At 38.7% G+C, this 20,220-nt stretch overlaps 1 protein-coding gene across 1 annotated transcript in view; it reads left to right on the top strand.

Moving 5' to 3' along the window:
* Positions 1-6,511: 6,511 nt before the first annotated feature.
* The window catches only part of CLVS2 (clavesin 2), a 61,750-nt gene continuing 48,041 nt past the window's right edge, over positions 6,512-20,220 (top strand). Inside the window, exons 1-2 of the mRNA XM_021693563.2 lie at positions 6,512-7,527; positions 18,514-18,688. Of these exons, the coding sequence (XP_021549238.1) occupies positions 7,139-7,527; positions 18,514-18,688 (564 nt within the window). The 5' untranslated portion in view covers positions 6,512-7,138. The remainder of the gene's footprint in view (positions 7,528-18,513; positions 18,689-20,220) is intronic.

The raw sequence follows: 20,220 nt of genomic DNA, 5'->3' as shown, positions 1-20,220 counted from the left end.
ATTTCATTCCCTGAAATAGGATTAAACTGATGTAGTTCTAGTGCCCAAATGTTCATATGTATGGACATAAGACAACTGATAAAAGCCACAGTAAAAACTCTCTGGACTAAGAACATCATTCTAGATCTTAATTTATTGCTATAAGTACTTTTGTTAGTTCAATGACCAGGATGTAATTTTTTAAAATCGGCAAAAACTCAAGGAGATAATACAATAAAAAATGAAAGCCAGCAGAAACAATGGAAACAATAATTAATAATGGAGCAGATCCACCAGGAACCCAGACACTGGAGTTATCAAAGAATTTAAAATCACTGTCTATTATGTCTATAGAGATAAAAACTGAGATTGCTAATTCCAACATAATTGGCATACATGTGTGTATCTGTGTATTAAGCAGTAATCCTAGAACTAGAAAATATTAAATTTAGAACTGAATGAGAGGGGCGCCTGGGTGGCTCAGTCGTTAAGCGTCTGCCTTCGGCTCAGGTCATGATCCCAGGGTCCTGGGATCGAGCCCCGCATCGGGCTCCCTGCTCCGCGGGAGGCCTGCTTCTCCCTCTCCCACTCCCCCTGCTTGTGTTCCCTCTCTCGCTGTGTCTCTCTCTGTCAAATAAATAAATAAAATCTTAAAAAAAAAAAAGAACTGAATGAGAGACAGTCAAGAGATAAAACAGCAGACTAACAAGAGTTGAAGAATGATTTAATAAATTGAAAGCAGTTTAGACAGAAAATATCTAAAAGGAGATGAGGAGAAAATTGATGGAAAATGCAGAAGATACATAAGAAGACACAGAGGAAACAGTGAAGAGATATAATACCTGTATAATTAGAATTCCAAAAACAGAGGAGAAAGAAAATGGAACAGAAGCAACATATGAAGATACTCTGACTTAGATCAATCCAAAAACACATGAGATCCATCAAGATAGCATCAGGAAGTCCTCTAAATCTCAAGAAGGATTTTTTAAATGTATAAAGTAATCCAAGAATAAAACAGTGGTAAAAGAGCAAAGTGATAAAAAGAAACTGCTAAAATTGAAAGACAGGAAGAGAAAAATAAGATCTGCTAGAGAAAAATAGAGATTACTTTCAAAAGAATATAGAAAAGAGTTGAGAACTAACTTCACAACAGAAATAATACAAGCCAAAAAAAATGGATTACAATATTTAAAGTGCTGAAAGAACACAGCTGCAAATCCAGACTCTCATACCTTGCCAAAATATTCTTCAAGAGGGAAAGCAAGAGAACTGGCTTTCAGGCAAATAAAACAAGTAATTTTTAGCCCTCAGATCTGTACTAAGGGACATATTAAAGAGTATGCTTCAGGTAAAAGAAAAACAATTCTTTATGGAAACTCAGAGATACAAGAAGGAATAAAGAACAATGAAAGGGATAAATATGTATGTAAATCTAGGGCAATGATTCTCAAACAATGTAAATTAGAGTCATGTGAAAGGCTGGCAACAACACCATGAGATCCCATACCGGGATTTTGATTCAGGATGTCAGAGGTGGGGATTTATAGTCCTAACAAGTTCCCAGGTGATGTTAATACTGCTGATCTGAAGCTCACTTTGAGAACCACTGAGGAACAATGGTTTATAGAACAATGGTGTCTTGGGGGACTTAAAATTTATATTGAATTAAATCTATACTTATATGAACAATTATTTTGTGACAATGGTAGCTCTTCTGTTCAATAGGAAAAAAGATCATCTTGTCAATAAACAGTCTCAAAAAATGGTGCTGAGTCATATTATATTCATTATATTCATATAAAAAATACTCCATCCCTTTCTCATGCCATGCACTAAACTCAGTCTCAGGTGGATTGTAGGTTTAAATGAAAGGCAAAAACAATAAAACTTCTAGAAGGTAATATCAGAGAATATCTGAGTGACCTTGAGACAGTCTTAAACAGGACCCAGAAAACACTACTCATTGAAGAAAAATTGAACTATATTAAAATTTAAAATTATGCTAGTCAAAAGACACTATTAAGAGAGAAATGTCACTTCACAAAAAGTTTATACAAATGGCCAAAAAATATGAAAACTTGCTCAACCTCATTAGCAATTGTGGAAATTACACCCAAACCACCATGCGATACACCTATTCAAAATCAGAAGGGATAAAGTTAAAATGATGGATAAGAGTGAGATATGTGAGAACTCTTATATACTTCTGCAGGGAGGGGGAAATAGCACACCCATTTGGAAAGTAGTTTGGCGTCATTTAGTAAATTTGAAGATGCTCATCCCATATGACCCAGCACTTTCATTCCAACATATGTCCATGTGCACCAAGAGATGTAGATCAGCATGTTTATACATCATGACTCATAACAGCCATAAATAGAAAAACAACTCAAATCTCCACCAGCAGTAGAACATATAAGTATATTGTTTATAAAATGGAATTCCATGCATCATCACTGAATATGGATGAACTAACTACATGCAACTTGGGGAAAAAGACTCCTATTTCACAAACATAATATTGAATGAAAGCAGCCAATCACAAAATTACAATGAATGATTACATTCATTTAAGTTTAAAAAAACAGGAAAAACTAAATTATAGTGCATAGTCATTTGGTTGGAAAATTTTAAAGAAAAACAAGGAAGTGATTATTTTCAAAATGAAGATGGTGTGGCTTCCTTTGTTGGGAGGCAAGGCAAGTAGTTAGGAGGGGAGGAAGGAGGGGCTTTGTGGGCACTGGCAGTGTTCTATTCCTTAATCTAGGTGGGTATTTATACAAGTGATTGCTTCGTAATATGTCATAGAGCTGTACATCTTGTTTTGTGCCCCTTTCTGTATGTATATTTTATTTAACAGTAGATGGGATAAAATGTTTTGAAATGTAAATTACTTATTCTGTCCACTTTAAATATTGCAGTAAACCAAACTGCTTTCAGGTTCCTTGAGAACACCGGAAGTCCTTAATTTAATTCTTTTTCTTTTTCTCTTTTTTTTTTAAAGATTTTATTTATTTGACAGTGAGAGATACAGCGAGAGAGGGAACACAAGCAGGGGGAGTGGGAGAGGGAGAAGCAGGCTTCCCGCTGAGCAGGGAGCCCGATGCAGGGCTCGATCCCAGGACCCCGGGATCATGACCTGAGCCGAAGGCAGACGCTTAACGACTGAGCCACCCAGGCGCCCCCTTAATTTAATTATTTTTCCAATAATACTTTAATGAATCATTTTTTTAGTTAATGTATTCTCCTATTTAGTTCCTACATTACTTTGCATTAATTGGGCGAAGTAAATTAATGTTGAATAGGAATCAAATGCTTTGAAGTCATCTGGATAAACACCTTGTTTAATTCTTAGAATACTCTGTATATTTATTTTGGTTTCAGAACTGATTTCAAATGTTAAAGTAGAGAGAGAATAGTGGTAAAATTATTGAAGTAAGGACTTAATAGTTTGTTAATATTTCCTATATATATATATATATACACACACACATCTGACCTACTCCAACAAACCTACTGCACGACAGAGGTGATTTACATCATATATTGATAGATTAAAATGAACCTTATTTGAAGCAAATCTATCATTGATAAATACTAAAAACACCATCACTAAATACAGGTCACACCATACCTAGGACGCACAAATTTTATCTTTTAACTCCTTTCTAAAAATATGGTCTACTGTTTCCATCTCAGAGAACAAAATTAAGTAATTGGTTTTTAAGCACCTGTAGGTTCTAAGATGTAACCCTACTTGCAAGCCAACAGCTCACTTAGCCAGCGTTTCATGTCTGCCGTAGAAGTTGCAAAACCCTTGGGTTAGAGAGAAACAACTTTATCACCTAGGCACAGAAGCAGTCTAAGCACCAGCATATTTTATGCTTGTTTCCTGAGCCCTGATCCCCACAAGGCTAAGAGAAGAGGGTCAGATGTCATTGGTACACCTAGTGGGTGGCATCACAGGACAGTAGCTTTGAGATCAGGGAACCAAAATATACCTGCCTGCCCTTTGCTCAGAAGGGAGATACTACTTCTACCTTCCAAAGCTCGAAGCAAACCTTTCATTCAGATGGAGGTACTATCTCTAGCTTCAGATGCTCCTTCAAGGCTGTGCACCATAGACACTGTACACACAGCCTTGAACAGAGAGTCTGGGAAAAAGGCAGTTCTTGCCTTGCTCCTAAGACATTCAGAAACACAAGAAATCAATGGAGAACCCTCATTATTGGTGAAACCTCTTTATAAAACCTTTTCGTACAGTTAACACGACACAAATTTTCTTCATGTTCTAGAATATTGGCCAAAAATAAATTTTTCAAAAATTTTTGAACTGTGAACCAAATTATTTTAATAGTTCATATTACGTTCAAAATGCTTTTGAAGAGTCATAATTATATGAAGTCCTCGAAGGACCTTGTGTGTGTGTGTGTGTGTGTGTGTGTATAATTTTCTGCCTTCCTTAAAGTGTAAATTCCTTGGGAATAATGACTCTGTGTGTGTGTGTATGTGTGTGACGTATTCTCTTATTCTGGTTCTTACTAAACTTTGCATTAATTTAACTAATAAAATGCTAGAGGTCTGCCATCCCTCTTCTTTTTTTTCTCTTTTTGTGAACACCATTGCTAAAGAACAACAAAAAGTGTGTGCCTATAATCTGAGTGTTCCAATGGTCATCAAGGATGACAAGATTTTCTTATTTCAAGACCGCCTATTCTATCCATAGAACCCAAGACGATACCCCCCACACAGTGGAGCTCAGGAAATATTTGTTGCATTGTGTTGACTTGAATTTAAGACCCCATTCTAGTTTGTAAGCCAAAGTTGCTCTTGGTGACAGGCTCAGTAATACATGCTGTGCTTTGAAAAGAGAAAAAGTCCTTTTCTTCAAACCCTTAAACAGTCATGTTAAGCTCAAAGACCCCTGTTCATTTATGATGATTCCGGTATACAGACGTATAAAACTAAAGGGAATGATTGCATGTGTCTCCAGAAATAGTTGCTTTATTATGAGAAGAGAAATGAGTCGAGGGGTGTCTATTTTTCCTTCCTCTGGGACTGTTTGTGTTTTTGGCCCCGGTGCTCATTTCCATTCTCTTCAACAGTAATTCAGCAGCCAGACTTTATGGCTGAAATACTATTCATATAAGTTCCTCCGGAGGTTTAGTCATCAACACAATTCTTTGAACCCACTCTGGTCTTCTTTTCTAAATTGAACATTTCTGTCAACTACAAATGCAGCAAGCACAAAATATTTCCGTACGCTTTGCACATCAAAATGATCTCCTATGGGACCTAGAAAACGTGTGTTCACGTGAATTAACCATCCACAAAGGCTACCGCCGGCCGCTCTGGGGTCTTGCACACAAAGGGTGAGAGAGGGGCGTGGGGAGACTGCAAGGCGTCGCAGCCCCGCCTGGCCAGGTGATGCCCGCTCGAGTAGCCTGCCCGGGAGTGCCGACAAGGACAAGGCTAAACTTGGGGCTCAGGATATTTGAATGCCGCGGAAATTGCCGTCCTACCCAGCCGAGTCAGGGCGAGAGGAGCTGGGTGCGTGCGCGAGCTGAGTGAGCGCTTACGTCGCCGCTAGATCTGTGCTGGGATAATTAGAGAAGAGTTGGGCTGAGCCGAGTCCTCTTTTAGCCGCGGCAGCCGGAGCCGCAGCAGCAGCCTCAGCCCGGAGGAGCGCGCCTGACTCCCGCCGCCCGGCGCGCACGGGGAGAGGCCCGCGCCCCGCAGCAGCAGCCCCGCCGAGCCCACCGCCCGGCCGCTCGGGCGCACAAAGGCGGCGGCCGCCTGCGTGGCCTTCTCCATCCAGGCATTGGAACCCCGCTCCCTCCCTTCTCTTCTCCCGGGGACGCGAATGGCAGGGCCAGGCGAGGACCTGGGACGCCGGTGGCCCTAGCTCCGCACCCCCACCCTCCTGCTGGGAGAGGCAGCGGGCTGCTGGCGGACGATGTGGTCACGGCTGCTCCCCAGTGTGTCTTCGGCCCGGGTCCCAGCTGCCGCCCCTCTTCTCTGCTCGTGCCATCCCACGGAGAGGAGTTGATGCTGCTGTCGCCGCCGCCGCCGCCGAAGCCGGGGCTGATGGATGCCAGGGAGTGCCGCATTGCTTAGCGTCCCCGCCTCCGGGTTTGCTGGTAGGAGCCCACTGCTCTTCTCTCTTGCTTTGGGGTTTTATAGAAAAGGTAGAGACATTTTAATTTTATTCTCCACTCCTCTACCTTCTCCCCCCCCTCGCCTCGCCCGCCCCCAACCTCGCATTTGAAACGTATATTGTGAGAGAGATCCCTCTCCTTCCTGCACCCCCCACCCCATAATTCCGTTGAAATAAAGGGCTAGAGGAAGGCAGAAGTTGCGGGTGGGGCTGGAAGGGGGGAAGCCCACGCTGGTGCCAACGCCACCAGAAACCCTTCTGGTGCCTTCTGAGATCACGGTGTATCTAGGAGGGGAGGAGGGAAGGTGCGCTATCTGCAGAGTCTCCACCTAATTGGATCATAATCATTTTAAACAAAATCCTACAAATGTCTTTTAAAAATAGCATCTTTGAATAAGCAGAAGGAAAAATAAGCTCCTTTCCCCCCTCTTTCCCTTTCTCTCTTTTTCTTTCTGGCAAAGACGCTCTCTCCCCGCCCTGGAGCTCAGCGCTGAAGAGCCACCTTATTATTAATCAGAATTCCCATCGTTATCCCTGGCAGGCGCATCCTTCAGTAGGGACCGCAGAAGCATCACAGAGCTGGGGCTGAGATGTGCGGGGGGGGTTGTTTTTGTTACATCTTGGAAGAGAAGAGGACAGTACCAAGATCAGTGCCAAGCGTGCAGGGTGGGTTTAGGGGTGTTTTGTTAGGACTGAGGAAGGACAAGGAGTGTTGGGCCCGCCAGAAGTCCACATCTCTTTAAAGGAAAGGGAAGAAGGAGCCAAAGTGACGCGTTGTTTTTAAGGGGTGGGAAAAGAAGTTTATACCCCCCAGAAAAAAGCTGCGGGAAAGCCGGAGCAACAGGGTCCTAGTCTGGACACCAAGACAAATAATTTCCTGTACAGAAGAGGAAGCAGGCTGCAGTGAGGTCCGGAGGCCAGCGCGTGGTGGTGGCAAAGGCCAGGTTTGTTGTGGGACAGTCAGCAAGAGGAAGGGAAGGTTCAGGAATAAGCAGAACAATGACTCATTTACAAGCTGGTCTCTCTCCTGAGACCCTGGAGAAAGCTCGCTTGGAGCTCAACGAGAACCCAGACACACTGCACCAGGACATCCAGGAGGTGAGGGATATGGTCATCACCAGGCCGGACATTGGCTTTCTGCGCACAGATGATGCCTTCATCTTACGCTTCTTGCGGGCCAGGAAGTTTCATCACTTTGAGGCCTTCCGCCTCCTGGCCCAGTACTTTGAGTACCGGCAGCAGAACCTGGACATGTTCAAAAGCTTCAAGGCCACTGACCCTGGCATCAAGCAGGCACTGAAGGATGGCTTCCCTGGGGGCCTGGCCAATCTGGACCACTATGGCAGGAAGATTCTAGTCCTTTTTGCAGCCAACTGGGATCAGAGCAGGTAAATCCTAAATTCAAACTTGTCCTGGGGATTCTTTTACTCTCCCATTTTCCAGAGTTTACCCTGAGTAGTGTCATGGTTTTAAAGCTTTGATGTGTTTGTTTATTTGGCTGGGGGAAAAGAGAAACTGGAACTACAAAATGAGGTTCCGGTGGGCATCCTCAGGGGTGGGAGAAAGGCTTTTATTTCTACCTTTGAAACTCTTACTTCGTGAGCACCTAGTTTCTACTGCAGCTCTAAATGCTTCCTGAACCCTAATATTGTGCTGCAATCTAAATCATTCAACTTCTAAATAAAGCTCCTAAATTTTTAACCTCTTGAGTAAGTTTACTATTCTGTGGAGAAATGAGGATGAGAATGGAGACAACTTTTCCTCCCTCCCCTAATGCAATTCTTAAACTAGGTTCATTATCATCATCACCATCACAATCACCATCACCACCATCATCATCATCATCATCTGTCTCCTTAGTACTGAGGTTTTATTTTTAAAGAATTGCCTGGCATTCAACCAAGATCAAATAGTTTTGTTGCTTGGGAACTTTTCTGCTTGGTGGTGTGTAGATGAAAGAATAATATGATGTGTGTCACTTCAATGAAAAGGAAGAGTTGTACCCTCTGCCGCTGAGCATGCCTACTGACACTGAAAATAAAGGCTGACTGGTATGCTCGTTCTACACCTGTCACTAATCTAAAGAATGTGTTTCCTGTCTGATGTGATTTTTCATCTTTTGTAAGCAAGTGGAAAATGTTCAGACATGTCAGTTGGTAGACTTTTGGAGTTCTATTGCTTTTTAATGGAGGAGAAATTATATTCTTATTTCATCTACATTATAACAGAAGAATGCAGAGAAGAACTATTCCACTTCCTCAATCAAAATTATTTTCTCAGGTTGAAAGACATAAAAAATTATGAAAGGGTCTTGGGTAAGGTAGTTTCAATTAAGTTCAAAGCTAAATATATTTCATGGAACTTGAGAATGTTACCAGAACTATGAATCATGAGGAGCTGGTTGTCATAACATTGGTGTATTTTTAGTTCTGTGAATGGTGACTTTTGATGCATCTGGTTCATTGAAAACATCTCTGGAACAATTGTAAAAGACTTTTATGGTTACTGAAAAAGCTTATTGATCTTATGGTTTTCTAGAGAGGCTTCTCAGACTGTTGAAATCTTACCATGTAAGTGAATATTTTTAACAAGTTTTTACTCTTTAGTCACCTGTTCCCTGTAATTCTAAGTTGAGAACTACTCTGATTTCTTTTAGGTAAATAAAAAGACAAATTACTACCTAAGGAATCATAAAGCTAAGAAACTTATAGAGTTAGCTATTGAGGGGGAATAGAGGTCTATTCCTTATTTTGGTTATTTGCAAAGATCTCACTCTACTTTTTATCAGGTGGCAAAGTTTAAAGGCCCATGAAATGCCATCTTTTGACCACAATTCCTCTTTAAGAAGCTTTTAATATTTTTCCCATCTGAGATGTACATTGTAGGGTCATGCAAACCAATTATTGTGTATATCAAAATTGAAAAAAAAAAACTATCCAAGAAGGAACATAATCCATATGTCAGTTAGATTGACATTTTATTTATTGAGCTACAGTGAAATGGGTGCTGTGGAAATTTTATATTTAAATATATCTCAGGGTCTGTCAAAGATATCATTAGAGAGGCAGATTGTGTTCACAGAGACGTGCATGTATATCAGACTTTTTTCACTTATTTTTATAAGTTAACTAATATTCACACTGATTTATAAGCCTAATTAAGATGAAAGTCACTTATAGTTCTCATCTATATGGGAAGCTGATTACTCCAGATTTACTAAAGAAACTGTTTTAGTTTTCTGTCTTATTCTTTCATATAAAGGATAGGTTACCAGTAATGAAAATCTATCTCCTTGGAAATCTACAATGAGAGATGATTTATTAATTGGCATATAAAATTATTTGTATTAAAACTACACAAAAATCCTAAACATTAAAATTTCATGTACGTGAAGTTAAAAATGAGAAGCTATGTTCTGTAAAAATACTCTATCTGGACCTATAGGCTAAAAATTATGAATTCTACTTCTACAGTTGGAAACAAACAGGTATAATCAAGAAGTTATACTATGTCAAGATCAGAAGGCATACAAGTTATTTAGAGCTTGTCTAAAATTCTTCCTATATTCTTAGAAAAAAAAATCAGATCTGCGTATATCAGTAACAAGGACTAGTGGATAAGCAGCCCTATCCTCCTGACATATTCTGTAAACTTCTATCATTGAAATATATGCATAAGAACTGCTCTGAAGCATGTAGGATGGTTTCTGGCAGTTTCTTCCTCTAGTATCAGGATGTCACCAGCCTCTTTCCTACCTTGGGTCTGAATCCCTTTCCTTTCTACACTCTGCAGCCTCAATTCTTATCTAACTTGAATTTTCACAAAGTCTGTGCCACCTTCCCTCAATGTTTCCCATACTACCGTTCTGTTAGGTGGATCTGCCACATGCCAAATTCTCTCGGTCCCCATGCCTCTCCCGTTCTGTGAGTCAGATCCTGCTCTCATCCTGCCAGACCAAACAACCTGGGTCTCTTGAGAAGACTGCACTTCTGATCACAATTCTGACCACCTTCCTTGAGTTGTTCTGTGAATTGCCTGGCTTTTAACAATCTTTTTTTTTTTTTTTTAAGTAACATTGTTTTAAGAAAGTAAAATAGCATTGTTTTAAAGAGACAATAGGTGGGAACGTCCAGGATTACCCAGGGAAATTCCAGAAATGAGGTAGAAGAAAATGTTCCCTTTATTTCGAAACAGCTTATTTCCAACTTCCCAAAAGGGAAAGCAAGATTTTTTTAATCGAATTTTTAAAAAATTTTGTAAAGACCTCTGAAATAACTAATTTGTGTGACAAAAAGACTAAGTCTTATGTTATATTTATAATAGCACGTGATCTAGAGTTATTGCTAGTTGATATTTGTTGAGTTGAAGTGAGTTATGCATTTAAAAAAAAGATTCTAAGTAGGAAGTTATCTGATGTATACTTTCTCCTGTGTGAAATTTGTAGGACAGTTTTCTGTGCTCCTCAGGAGACTAGCAACAGTAAATGTGTATGAGATCGTGACTATAAATAAAATAGTGTTTCTTTATACTGCAGTGTGGTGCAGGTCAGTTTCAGGTTATTGCAAAGAACTGGACCATTTCCAAAGCTTTTGTAGGAGACATGGAATCTTCAGGAAGACTAAGGTAAAATAAAAATATTTACAGTGTACCTGCCTTCTAACATACCTAAAAAATAATTGAAATACTAGAATGTCAAAATGACTTTCAATGTGGTCTGTGGTTTTTCTAAAAAGGATAGAACAGGGTCAGATGATTTGTTACATTTGTTGTGCAATCTATACCTTGGTAAAGATTCATACAATTTTATCTCATTTCTTTCAGATTGTCTAACATAATTTCTGAAAACAAGAATAAATTCCACAAAATTAAAAACAACTGAACTGTTACACCACATTGCTAAGATGCAGTAGTCTTCCACGCATTATATGCTGTGTTTCCTTCCTGAATGATAGTGCCCTGCTTAGGACTCAGCAGATACCTTTAAATTGTCCACCTGATTGCAACAATAGAGTGTGAGGATAATGTGACATGAAGCTAGAAGAGATCATACTATCTTAAGAAAAGGAAGCTTGGAATTAAAGTAGAGACCAGTTTAGACTCTGGAGCATAGGAGCAGGTATCTGAGAAGTTGAAATTCACTGGAACATACTTCCTGTGAATATTCATGAGTGAATTGGGCCCCTGAAACATAATGATGACATGCATTCTGATAGTTGGCCTGTAGGTCATAAGTAGTATTTTACTTCATTAGAATTATAAAGTAGTTCTCTATACTTTTGTACATCAAACAAGCATTTATCTGGAATCTGACTAATAACCATTAGAAAACAATTAAATACAGCTAAACCAAAATGATTCCTAATATAGTGGCAATTTTGAAGCACTGACCATCTTGCACTATGTTTGGCTTGTCATGATAAACATTGATGATCACTTATAGTATTGAAGCTGTGGAAGGGATAGAAGACTGGCAGGTCAAATATCAGGCTATGATTCTCTAGCTTATCCTGGAATTTGCCTAAAAAACATATTATTGTCAGTTTGTTTATTCCTATTGTGTGGCTTTTTCATGAAAAAGAAAATAATGATATTTGCAAGTTCTGATTGACTTGTGAATATGCTCCCATGTATTAAAATAACGTGGTCAGTCTCCAAATTAAAAGAAGGTTATGTTGATAATAAATTAACATTTTATTTTATTTTATTTTATTTTATTTTTATTTTTTAAAGATTTATTTATTTATTTGAGAGAGTGAGAATGAGAGAGAGTACATGAGAGGGGGGAGGGTCAGAGGGAGAAGCAGGCTCCCCGCCGAGCAGGGAGCCCGATGCGGGACTCGATCCTGGGACTCCAGGATCATGACCTGAGCCGAAGGCAGTTGCTTAACCAACGGAGCCACCCAGGCGCCCCAATAAATTAACATTTTAAACAGCCATAGACTATACAAGTTTGTTTTAATCCCAGCCACAAAGTTTCATTCTTCTCTGGAAGTGCACTAAAATAAAATAAAACAAAATAAAGTAAAAATTACTAGGAATAGTCAAGGGCAATTAACTATATAATTAGGGAGAAACACTCATACTCAGTAATCTTAAAACAAACAAACAAACAAAAGAATATAGGCTTAATTTTTTTAAAAAAAGATTTTATTTATTTGACAGAGAGAGACACAGAGAGAGAGGGAACACAAGCAGGGGGAAGGGAAGAGGGAGAAGCAGGCTTCCCGCCGAGCAGGGAGCCCGATGATAGGCTTAATTCTGAGGCCAGATTTTTGAAGACTCCTTGTCTCAGTTTATTAAAGTTTACTTATATTTATTTAAATATGTTTCAATTTTTTGTTTTACTGTGTTTTATATTGTGTCAAGGTCAGGAATCCTTACCCTTCAAATCCTGGAGGCATCTTGTGCTGTGTTATGGTGAATTTTGAGATTGAGTCAGAACTGGAAATGGCAAGCGTCAATTCCACAGGACTTCTGTCCCGGCAGAGCTTCTGTATTGCTTCCTTATAAGGAGGCTTTTTTCATAAATATTCTGGAAACTGCAGGTTATTCCAAACTATGCCCTTGGTTCATACCATGGAAAATGGGAACGAAAAAAAAATTGTCCTGAGAAATGTTAGTGGAATATTGGAATAAATCTCTGGAAAAAATAGGACGGTCTCTAGAAACTGGGGCAATTATACAGTAATTAGTGAAATAAACTTGAAATAACAACGAAGACCAAGAATGCCAACCTTAAAGTAGGATGTTGATGGGGTTTGGCATGACCTGGGCTATTTTCATATTTTAGATATGCAACTTTAAACAAAGTTGAAGAGAAGCAAAGGGTTTGAGGTTACTGCACTGAAAGGAAGCCTCAAAAGAAATGATTAAAGATATTTTAAAACAAGCCAACAGCTAGTAAATTAATGCTATCCTAGGCGAATGAATTACATTTCCTCCATTCTGGGAAAGGTTGAGCTCTTTTCACAGAGAGCAGGTGCATATACTTTACTAAGATAATAAACAGCACTCCTGATGTGGGGTGGGGGGAAGGATGTCCCTGTATGTCAGGTCTTTGTAACATCAAATAACAAATTGAGCAAAAAGTACTCAATTCAAATCATTTTTTAAAAAGTACGCCTGAGTCAAGCATTTGTTACATACATAGAAATTTAGTAGGTGCCAGGGGCAAATGAAGACATGTAACATATTCTTTGTACCATCAAGGGGCATATGACCTCTGGGAAGAAAAAACACGAAGCGCTAAATAACTACCAGAGAGGTTGTAAGTGCTTAATGGGGGTACTGTTTGCCTGTGCTCGAAGTTCAGGGCCAAGGGGCAGCTGCGGGCTCCTCAGTGTTGTGCAGAGAGAACATTGCCTTCTCCGTTAGCAGAATTTAACCTTTTATTGTTTCATTTTAATTCATTAATTAATTACTTCATTTATTCATTCGTTTAAAACACTTTTATAGCATGTGTGATGGGCCAGGTATTCTTCTAAGCCCTTTACAACATTAATCTATTAAATCTTTATCACAATCCTACAAGGCAGGTCCTATTGATATCCACATTTTGCAGATGAGGAAGCTGAGGCTCTGGGCAGTTGAGTGTCTCACCCATGACCATACAACTAGTAAGTGAGTTGGTCAAACTTTTTGTGTGTATATAGACAGTTACCGAAAGGAGTCTAGTGAAAAACAAATCTACAGGAAAGAATTCCATCTAACGTTTAGAAAATCTTGACTGAACATCAGAATAGACCATTAGAAAGTTCAGTTGCTGGAATAAATCTCCGAAGACAAAGACTGCACTTAGCAGACCTTTGCTGAGAGTATTCTACCCTCAAAAGAAGAGTTGCCTTTCTGATGTTTGCATTTTTTCCAGCACAGTTCTACTTTATTTTGTTTTGTTTTATTTTATTTATTCTGATGTCAGTAGGTGCACATTGTTTTACCTTTTTTTCTCCAAAGAAAGACATTATTCCTGTAGATGTTTCATTTTCAGTGATTCACTTGTTCTCACTCACCTACATTCCCACAGCAGTAAAACTAAAGCAAGGCTCAGACAGTTAATCTTCTGTGCTCAGTGATATAAGCCAGACAGATGATTATTTCAGAGTTCATATTTTCTCTAGGGTTTGTAGATCTCTCCTCTTCCCATTCAGACTCTTAGGAATGTCTTCTCGCCTTTCCTTCCCCAAAACCTGCTGCTGGGGCCAGGTTGGAGCTTGCCCTGTAACCTGGCAAGGTGACATGTTGGTATTGACTTCCGATCTGTCTTCTGACACACATGCCACAGAGACCTGAAAAAGCAGAACAGCTATTCATTAGACTGTGTTCTAGGTATGAGGTAGCATGGGGAGTGCAAAGAAGTCAAGTGTCAGAAAGACCTGGCTTCTCATCTAGGCTCCCCGCTTTACTCCCAGGGTAATTCTGGGCAAACCATTCAAATTCTCTGAGACTGTGTCCTCATCTCCAAAATAATAGGAACAAAGCCAGCATAGAGACTTTGAGCTTGTTTTGAGATTAAGATAATGCATTTGAAATTGCCTTGGAAATCTTAAACGATTACACAGATAGAGGTATTATTATTACCACTCAGTAATATAAAACACCTAGATAGGTTCACCAGCTTTAGCGCTAAAGATACCCCGAGGCATTAATAGAGGCAATTCTCTGCCGTTGTCTTTCCCCTCAGCACCTTTCTAATAAGAAGTGCTTCAGACATGAGAAATGTGGCTTAATGAAAACTGAGGGGTGGGGGTAGCCTTAATGAAGAATTTAATAACGGCTGATTGATTTAGTGACAAAGGGAAATTGCTTGTTGTTGTGCTGTTCAATGTGATGCCCAGATGCCAGTTTTTCCTTGTCAAGCTGAAAGAAAAGGTTGGGGAATGGGAAGGAAATGACCTGTTTGTGATTTAGGTTGCTCTTTGCACGGATTATAAATTGTAGAGGACGCCACTCTGTAAGCCCCAGGACTGCACAGGTCAGTCAGCACCCCCAATCCTTGCATGGCCAGAGGCAAGAGAACAAGCTTCCCTGCTCTTGACTGTATCTGTAGCAAAAAGGAGATACAGGTGTCCGTCTTCTCCATACGGTTTTTACATATTATCGGAGCTCTGCTGTCTTTCAAGAGCAATGGTCTATATAGTCTGGCGTCCCGGTTGTAAAATCCCTTACTGTTGTTATTATTTCTTCTTACTACCTGCTATGCATCATCCTCTCCAAGTTGATTTCAGATGCAGGCTTTACTTAATGCTGTTTTGAGAAGCACAATCAAGAGTCAAGAGCTGCATTAATGTGCTAGTTTGTTATTTATGGCTTTCTTCCAACATACAAGGGAAGAATAGCAATGGTGGAGCTCCTACAGTTGGGAGATAAACCTCAAACACGAGCATACTTATTGTAATGGCCTCAGGTTTGTAGATTGTAACAGTTAAAAATAATTTCAAAGAGAAGAATGAAAGTAGGATTCCAGAAGATGTAAAATTCATAAAATCCTCCATTTCTTTGGGGATATTTGACAGACTTTAGCAAGATCTCATGTAATAATGTTCTGCTTATGAAGAGCCTGCTGAGCTGCTAATGGTAGTAATGAGACATGTTTGACAACAGAGGACTGGAGTGTCAAGAGTGGTTTTGACCTGCCCTTTGAATGCGGTTAGCTAAGATGTTTTAATGTTTCTTTTCTTCAATTTGGATATCAAAATGATTTATATAAGGATCATTTGATTCTCCTTTTGAAGAAAGATAATAAATTTAAAAACTTGGTGAAATTTGCTCTTGAAAACTTGGCAAAGCTACTTTTCTTCATCTCTGATCATGGGATTTGCCTTACTGTATTTCCTTGGGAATAATGATATGTCTGTAAATTTTTCTCTTGATTTGACCTCAGTTTTGGAAAACCATTCTTAAAATGTGTTGTTTAAAACAAATTGCCTTTTGATGTCTGCCTTTACTGGTGCTATGGTTTATTCTCACTGGATATAATACATCATCCTTCCAAAGCTGATTTCAGAGTCAAGTTTTACTTAATGCTCTTTTGGTATTATTAATGCTATTTGGTGTTCTTATGGGTAACATAAGAATAATCATAATGGGGAGAAATTCTAAATTGGACTTTTCTAATTAAAAATTAGAAAAATTATTATTATGAATTTCAGGAATTAAAATGAGTATTTTTTTAAACAGGTCTCCAAATTTAAACCAGAAATATAGCCTTCCTCCTCCATCTTTCCAGTCTGTGTAGGTTTATAGGCTTTTTGTCATAACACTGTGTTAGGCTATTATATTCATAGAGGAGATAGGCCAGCCAAGGAGTGACAAATAAGGTATTCAACCATACATATTTTACAGATTTAAAGACAAATAGGTAATAGAACTCTACACAAAATTTTATTATCTTACGTGTTCAGGAAGTATTTTGGGATGCCATATCTTTATGCCTGTAAGATAGGCTGTATACCTTCCAAAGGTTTAAAAATAATCTCTTGATCCTTGCCTTTTGTAAGAGTAATAAGCTATCTAAAGATCATCATTAATTTTTAAGTATAATGTACAAATAGCCTTTAGTTCTGATTATATCCTGCTTAGTACACTATGTCTATGGTTACCATTACAATAAAAAGTATGCTCTGTATCTCTTCCAACCAACATTTACTGAGCACTTGCTGTATACCTAGCACTGTGGAATTGCTTTCCCCTGAATTGTGTCTTTAACTTGCCCCCCCTGCCCCCCACGGCCAGTGAGATCGAGTAAGCTAATCATAGGTACTTCCATTTTTTCATATAACGGAACTGAGCCTCAGAATTATAGATCAATGGTGTGTCCAGGACCACACTGCTAATGAAGGACAGGGAAGAGATTCCATCCTGAAGTCTTCTGACACCATGCCGTAGGCTTGAGTAATGCTGGGATCCCAAAGGGATTCTATTCCAAACTACTGATTTTACAGATGAGGAAATGAGACCCAGAGCAAGTGAAAAATCACCTGAAGTTCCTTTCTGGACTACTATGCTTTCTCCATTCGCCTCCAAATGTTTCTAGAAGTGAAAAATAGAACTACTCCCTCATATGTACTCACTATCTCATACTGTCTTCATCGAAGGGATTTCTACCCCTAATCTACCAGCCCTCCCCATCCCACCTGTTTCCTGAGGTCAACATTTCTTTCTCTAGCTTTTGCTAGATGTCTCCACCTGAATATCTGAGGGGAAAAAACTTGAAATGTTAACATTTTCATAAATTTGGTGATTCCTCTTGAAATGCTGGGATCCCCTTCTTGAATAACTATTTTATTTTCTTCTCAGCTCTGACTACATTACCTCCTTCACTTACTTGAACTTAGGATCTGTGTGTTTTTGACTTTGGAATTTTCCCCCTTGAGCTTTCTCCTCAGTTTAGGATCTACTTTTTCAGATGTTTACTTGATATATCTTTCTGGGTGTACTACATACTTCTCACCAATACTACAATGGGCTTTATTCCAAGCTCTACATTTTCAGATCATCCAACTGTACCCTCTTCTTGCATTATTGATTTTGATGAAAGATTTTACCATTTATTCAGGCTCTGAAGCTAGAAAATCTTTGTGTCATCTTTTACTCTTCCTTCAATCTTAGTCTCTGTGTCTAATTAAGTATTACATTTTAACAAATTGACCTCTAAAATACTTCTCAAATTTGGCTTTTTTTCTTTGCTCTTCGTTCTGTTGCCTTCGCTGAGGTAGTATCTTACTCTAATTAGTGCCTTGGCACTCTAGTCTACTCCCATTCTACAGGAACGTAAGGAGCATTAATTGGGTTCCTACAATGTGCCAGGCACTGTGCTAAGGTGCAAGGCTGAAAAAGATAAAGACTCAATCCCATATCCTTCTTTCTTTCATTGCATCTTTATGATATTAACTCCATATGAGTAATTAAAATCTGCTGACATTTTTAACCATAGCTGTTTACCCTAGTGTTCTTGTTTATTGGTGGAACTCCTTCAAATCTCATTCTCAACTTTTCCAAATGTGAAGGTGTGAAATGTCAATATTACTGAGGGCATTCTTGAGCTGCTTCAAAAAATACCATGCCTAGTTTTCAGGATAGGTGAGATGAGATTTTAGAAAATCATAGGAAGGCCTGGAGGTAAAGGAAATGGTTGTAAAATATGAAACAAAATATTTTCAAAAGCATTTTAGTTTGTTTGGGGAGAATACATGTTAAATTCTAATATGTCCGGGGAGTGCAGCAAATAAATTTCCTCTTGGAAGAAGATTTCTAAACAAAATTATCTTCAGACTCCTGAGGTATTTTAAAAGGAATTTTCAGTGTGCTAAACACTTTCTATAGCTTTGACAAAAGTGGTTGTTAGATTTAATGTAGTCCATTTCTGTTGCTGATAGGTACACACTGGTGGATATTTTGCGTGCCATCTTACTTTCTTTAGAAGCTATGATTGAAGATCCTGAGCTTCAGGTGAATGGATTTGTTTTGATCATAGACTGGAGTAACTTCACCTTCAAGCAAGCCTCCAAACTTACACCAAGCATGCTGCGATTGGCTATTGAAGGCCTTCAGGTAAAAATTGACAAATTACCCAGTTTCTCAGTCTTTCGTGTTTGACTTCTCTTATCTAATGTGTTAGAATGACAAAATGTCTTACTTAAAGAATAATAAAAACATTTTTTAAAATAGTTTTTAAGCACCAACACTAAAACACTAACTGGACAAAGGATTATAGAAGAAAAGTTGAAAGATATGGACCTTTTAATAGATGGGGTTTGTAATACTAGGTACAAACCTCACTATGTCTAAGCATAAATGTGGGTGATGACCTGAGATTTTTATCGTGATAATCAGAACAAAGAGCACATTTTGGATTTTAATTATTAGCTATTTAGGCTTTTTCGTTTTGTTTCTCTTTCTTTTTATGTGTATATTAATTATTAGCTAAATATTTGTTTTACTATTCCATTTAACCTCCTGAATTAGGGATATGATCATTAATATCTTCATGTTGCCCAAAAAGCTGTTAGAAAAGCAATCAATCAATATGCATTTTGGTATCTAAGATTTGGAATCACTGTTTTGAATTACTTCTCTAGACTTAATTCGGGTTTTTGTTGTTGTTGTTTTGGTGGAAGGGCCATCACATGGAATTGACATAGGGATGGTGCTTCTTCCAGTGAACGACTCTTACCTGGTTCGGAACTATAAAGTGGAAAATCAATTATTAGTTAGTGACATGTCATAAACCTACTTTTTAAGTTTTAGGATGTCCTTCCACTTTCTGTGGTTTGCTTTACAGTACTTTGTATATAGTACTTATGGAATAAATCTTAAATTCTTTACCAAATTTGCAAATTAACTCTTGAGTGGTATTAGTTACTATTCTCTGGATATTCAACATGTATCTTAGAAGTTTGCAAGTCAACAGTTAATTTTTGTAACTTTTACCGCTGAAAATATCCCTTGTTTTAAAATGACTAATTATATCTTTGTCATTCATTAGGCCAGAATGCTAGACTTTATTTTTTCATGTTGAATAGCCAAAATTATCCAGATCTCTGTTCCATAGTAATTTCTGACTGTGTCTGTAGGCATTTAAATTGATGGCTGATGACTCGACTAAAAATGGTCCATTTCTCCAGGCAGCAGGACATCTTAACCAAATTGAATTCACAGTTTGGATTTTGCCCCTGAAGTGAATAAGGCACACTGATCCTTTTTCTCTGCATAGCTTTTTCCTGATGCAGGTTTCCTGACTTGCTCTGGGTGAGTCAGCGGTGCTCCTGTCTTATCTTAAATAACATCTTTTTTAAAACTCCATAGAAACAGTTAATAGGGGTTGAGAGAGGACACAGGATAAGCATGTTTGGAAATGCATTTTTCATGTGGAATCAGTCCTAATTCTGCACTATTGCCAGCAGTGTATAAAGTGTCCTTCGCTTTATAAAGAAAATTGGGTACCACAACCATGTTACTTAGCACAGAATGGCAATCTAGCCTTTCATAATTGTTTTATCTTTTTTTTTTAATTTAACTTGTCATCTTTTTTTTACAAGATGGATAGGCTAGGCCTTCAGCTACAGGAAGAACTGGAGAACTCA

Source organism: Neomonachus schauinslandi, chromosome 8 (genome assembly GCF_002201575.2).
Source record: "Neomonachus schauinslandi chromosome 8, ASM220157v2, whole genome shotgun sequence".
NCBI classification, from domain to species: domain Eukaryota; kingdom Metazoa; phylum Chordata; class Mammalia; order Carnivora; family Phocidae; genus Neomonachus; species Neomonachus schauinslandi.
This window is presented reverse-complemented; position numbering and strand designations above follow the sequence as displayed.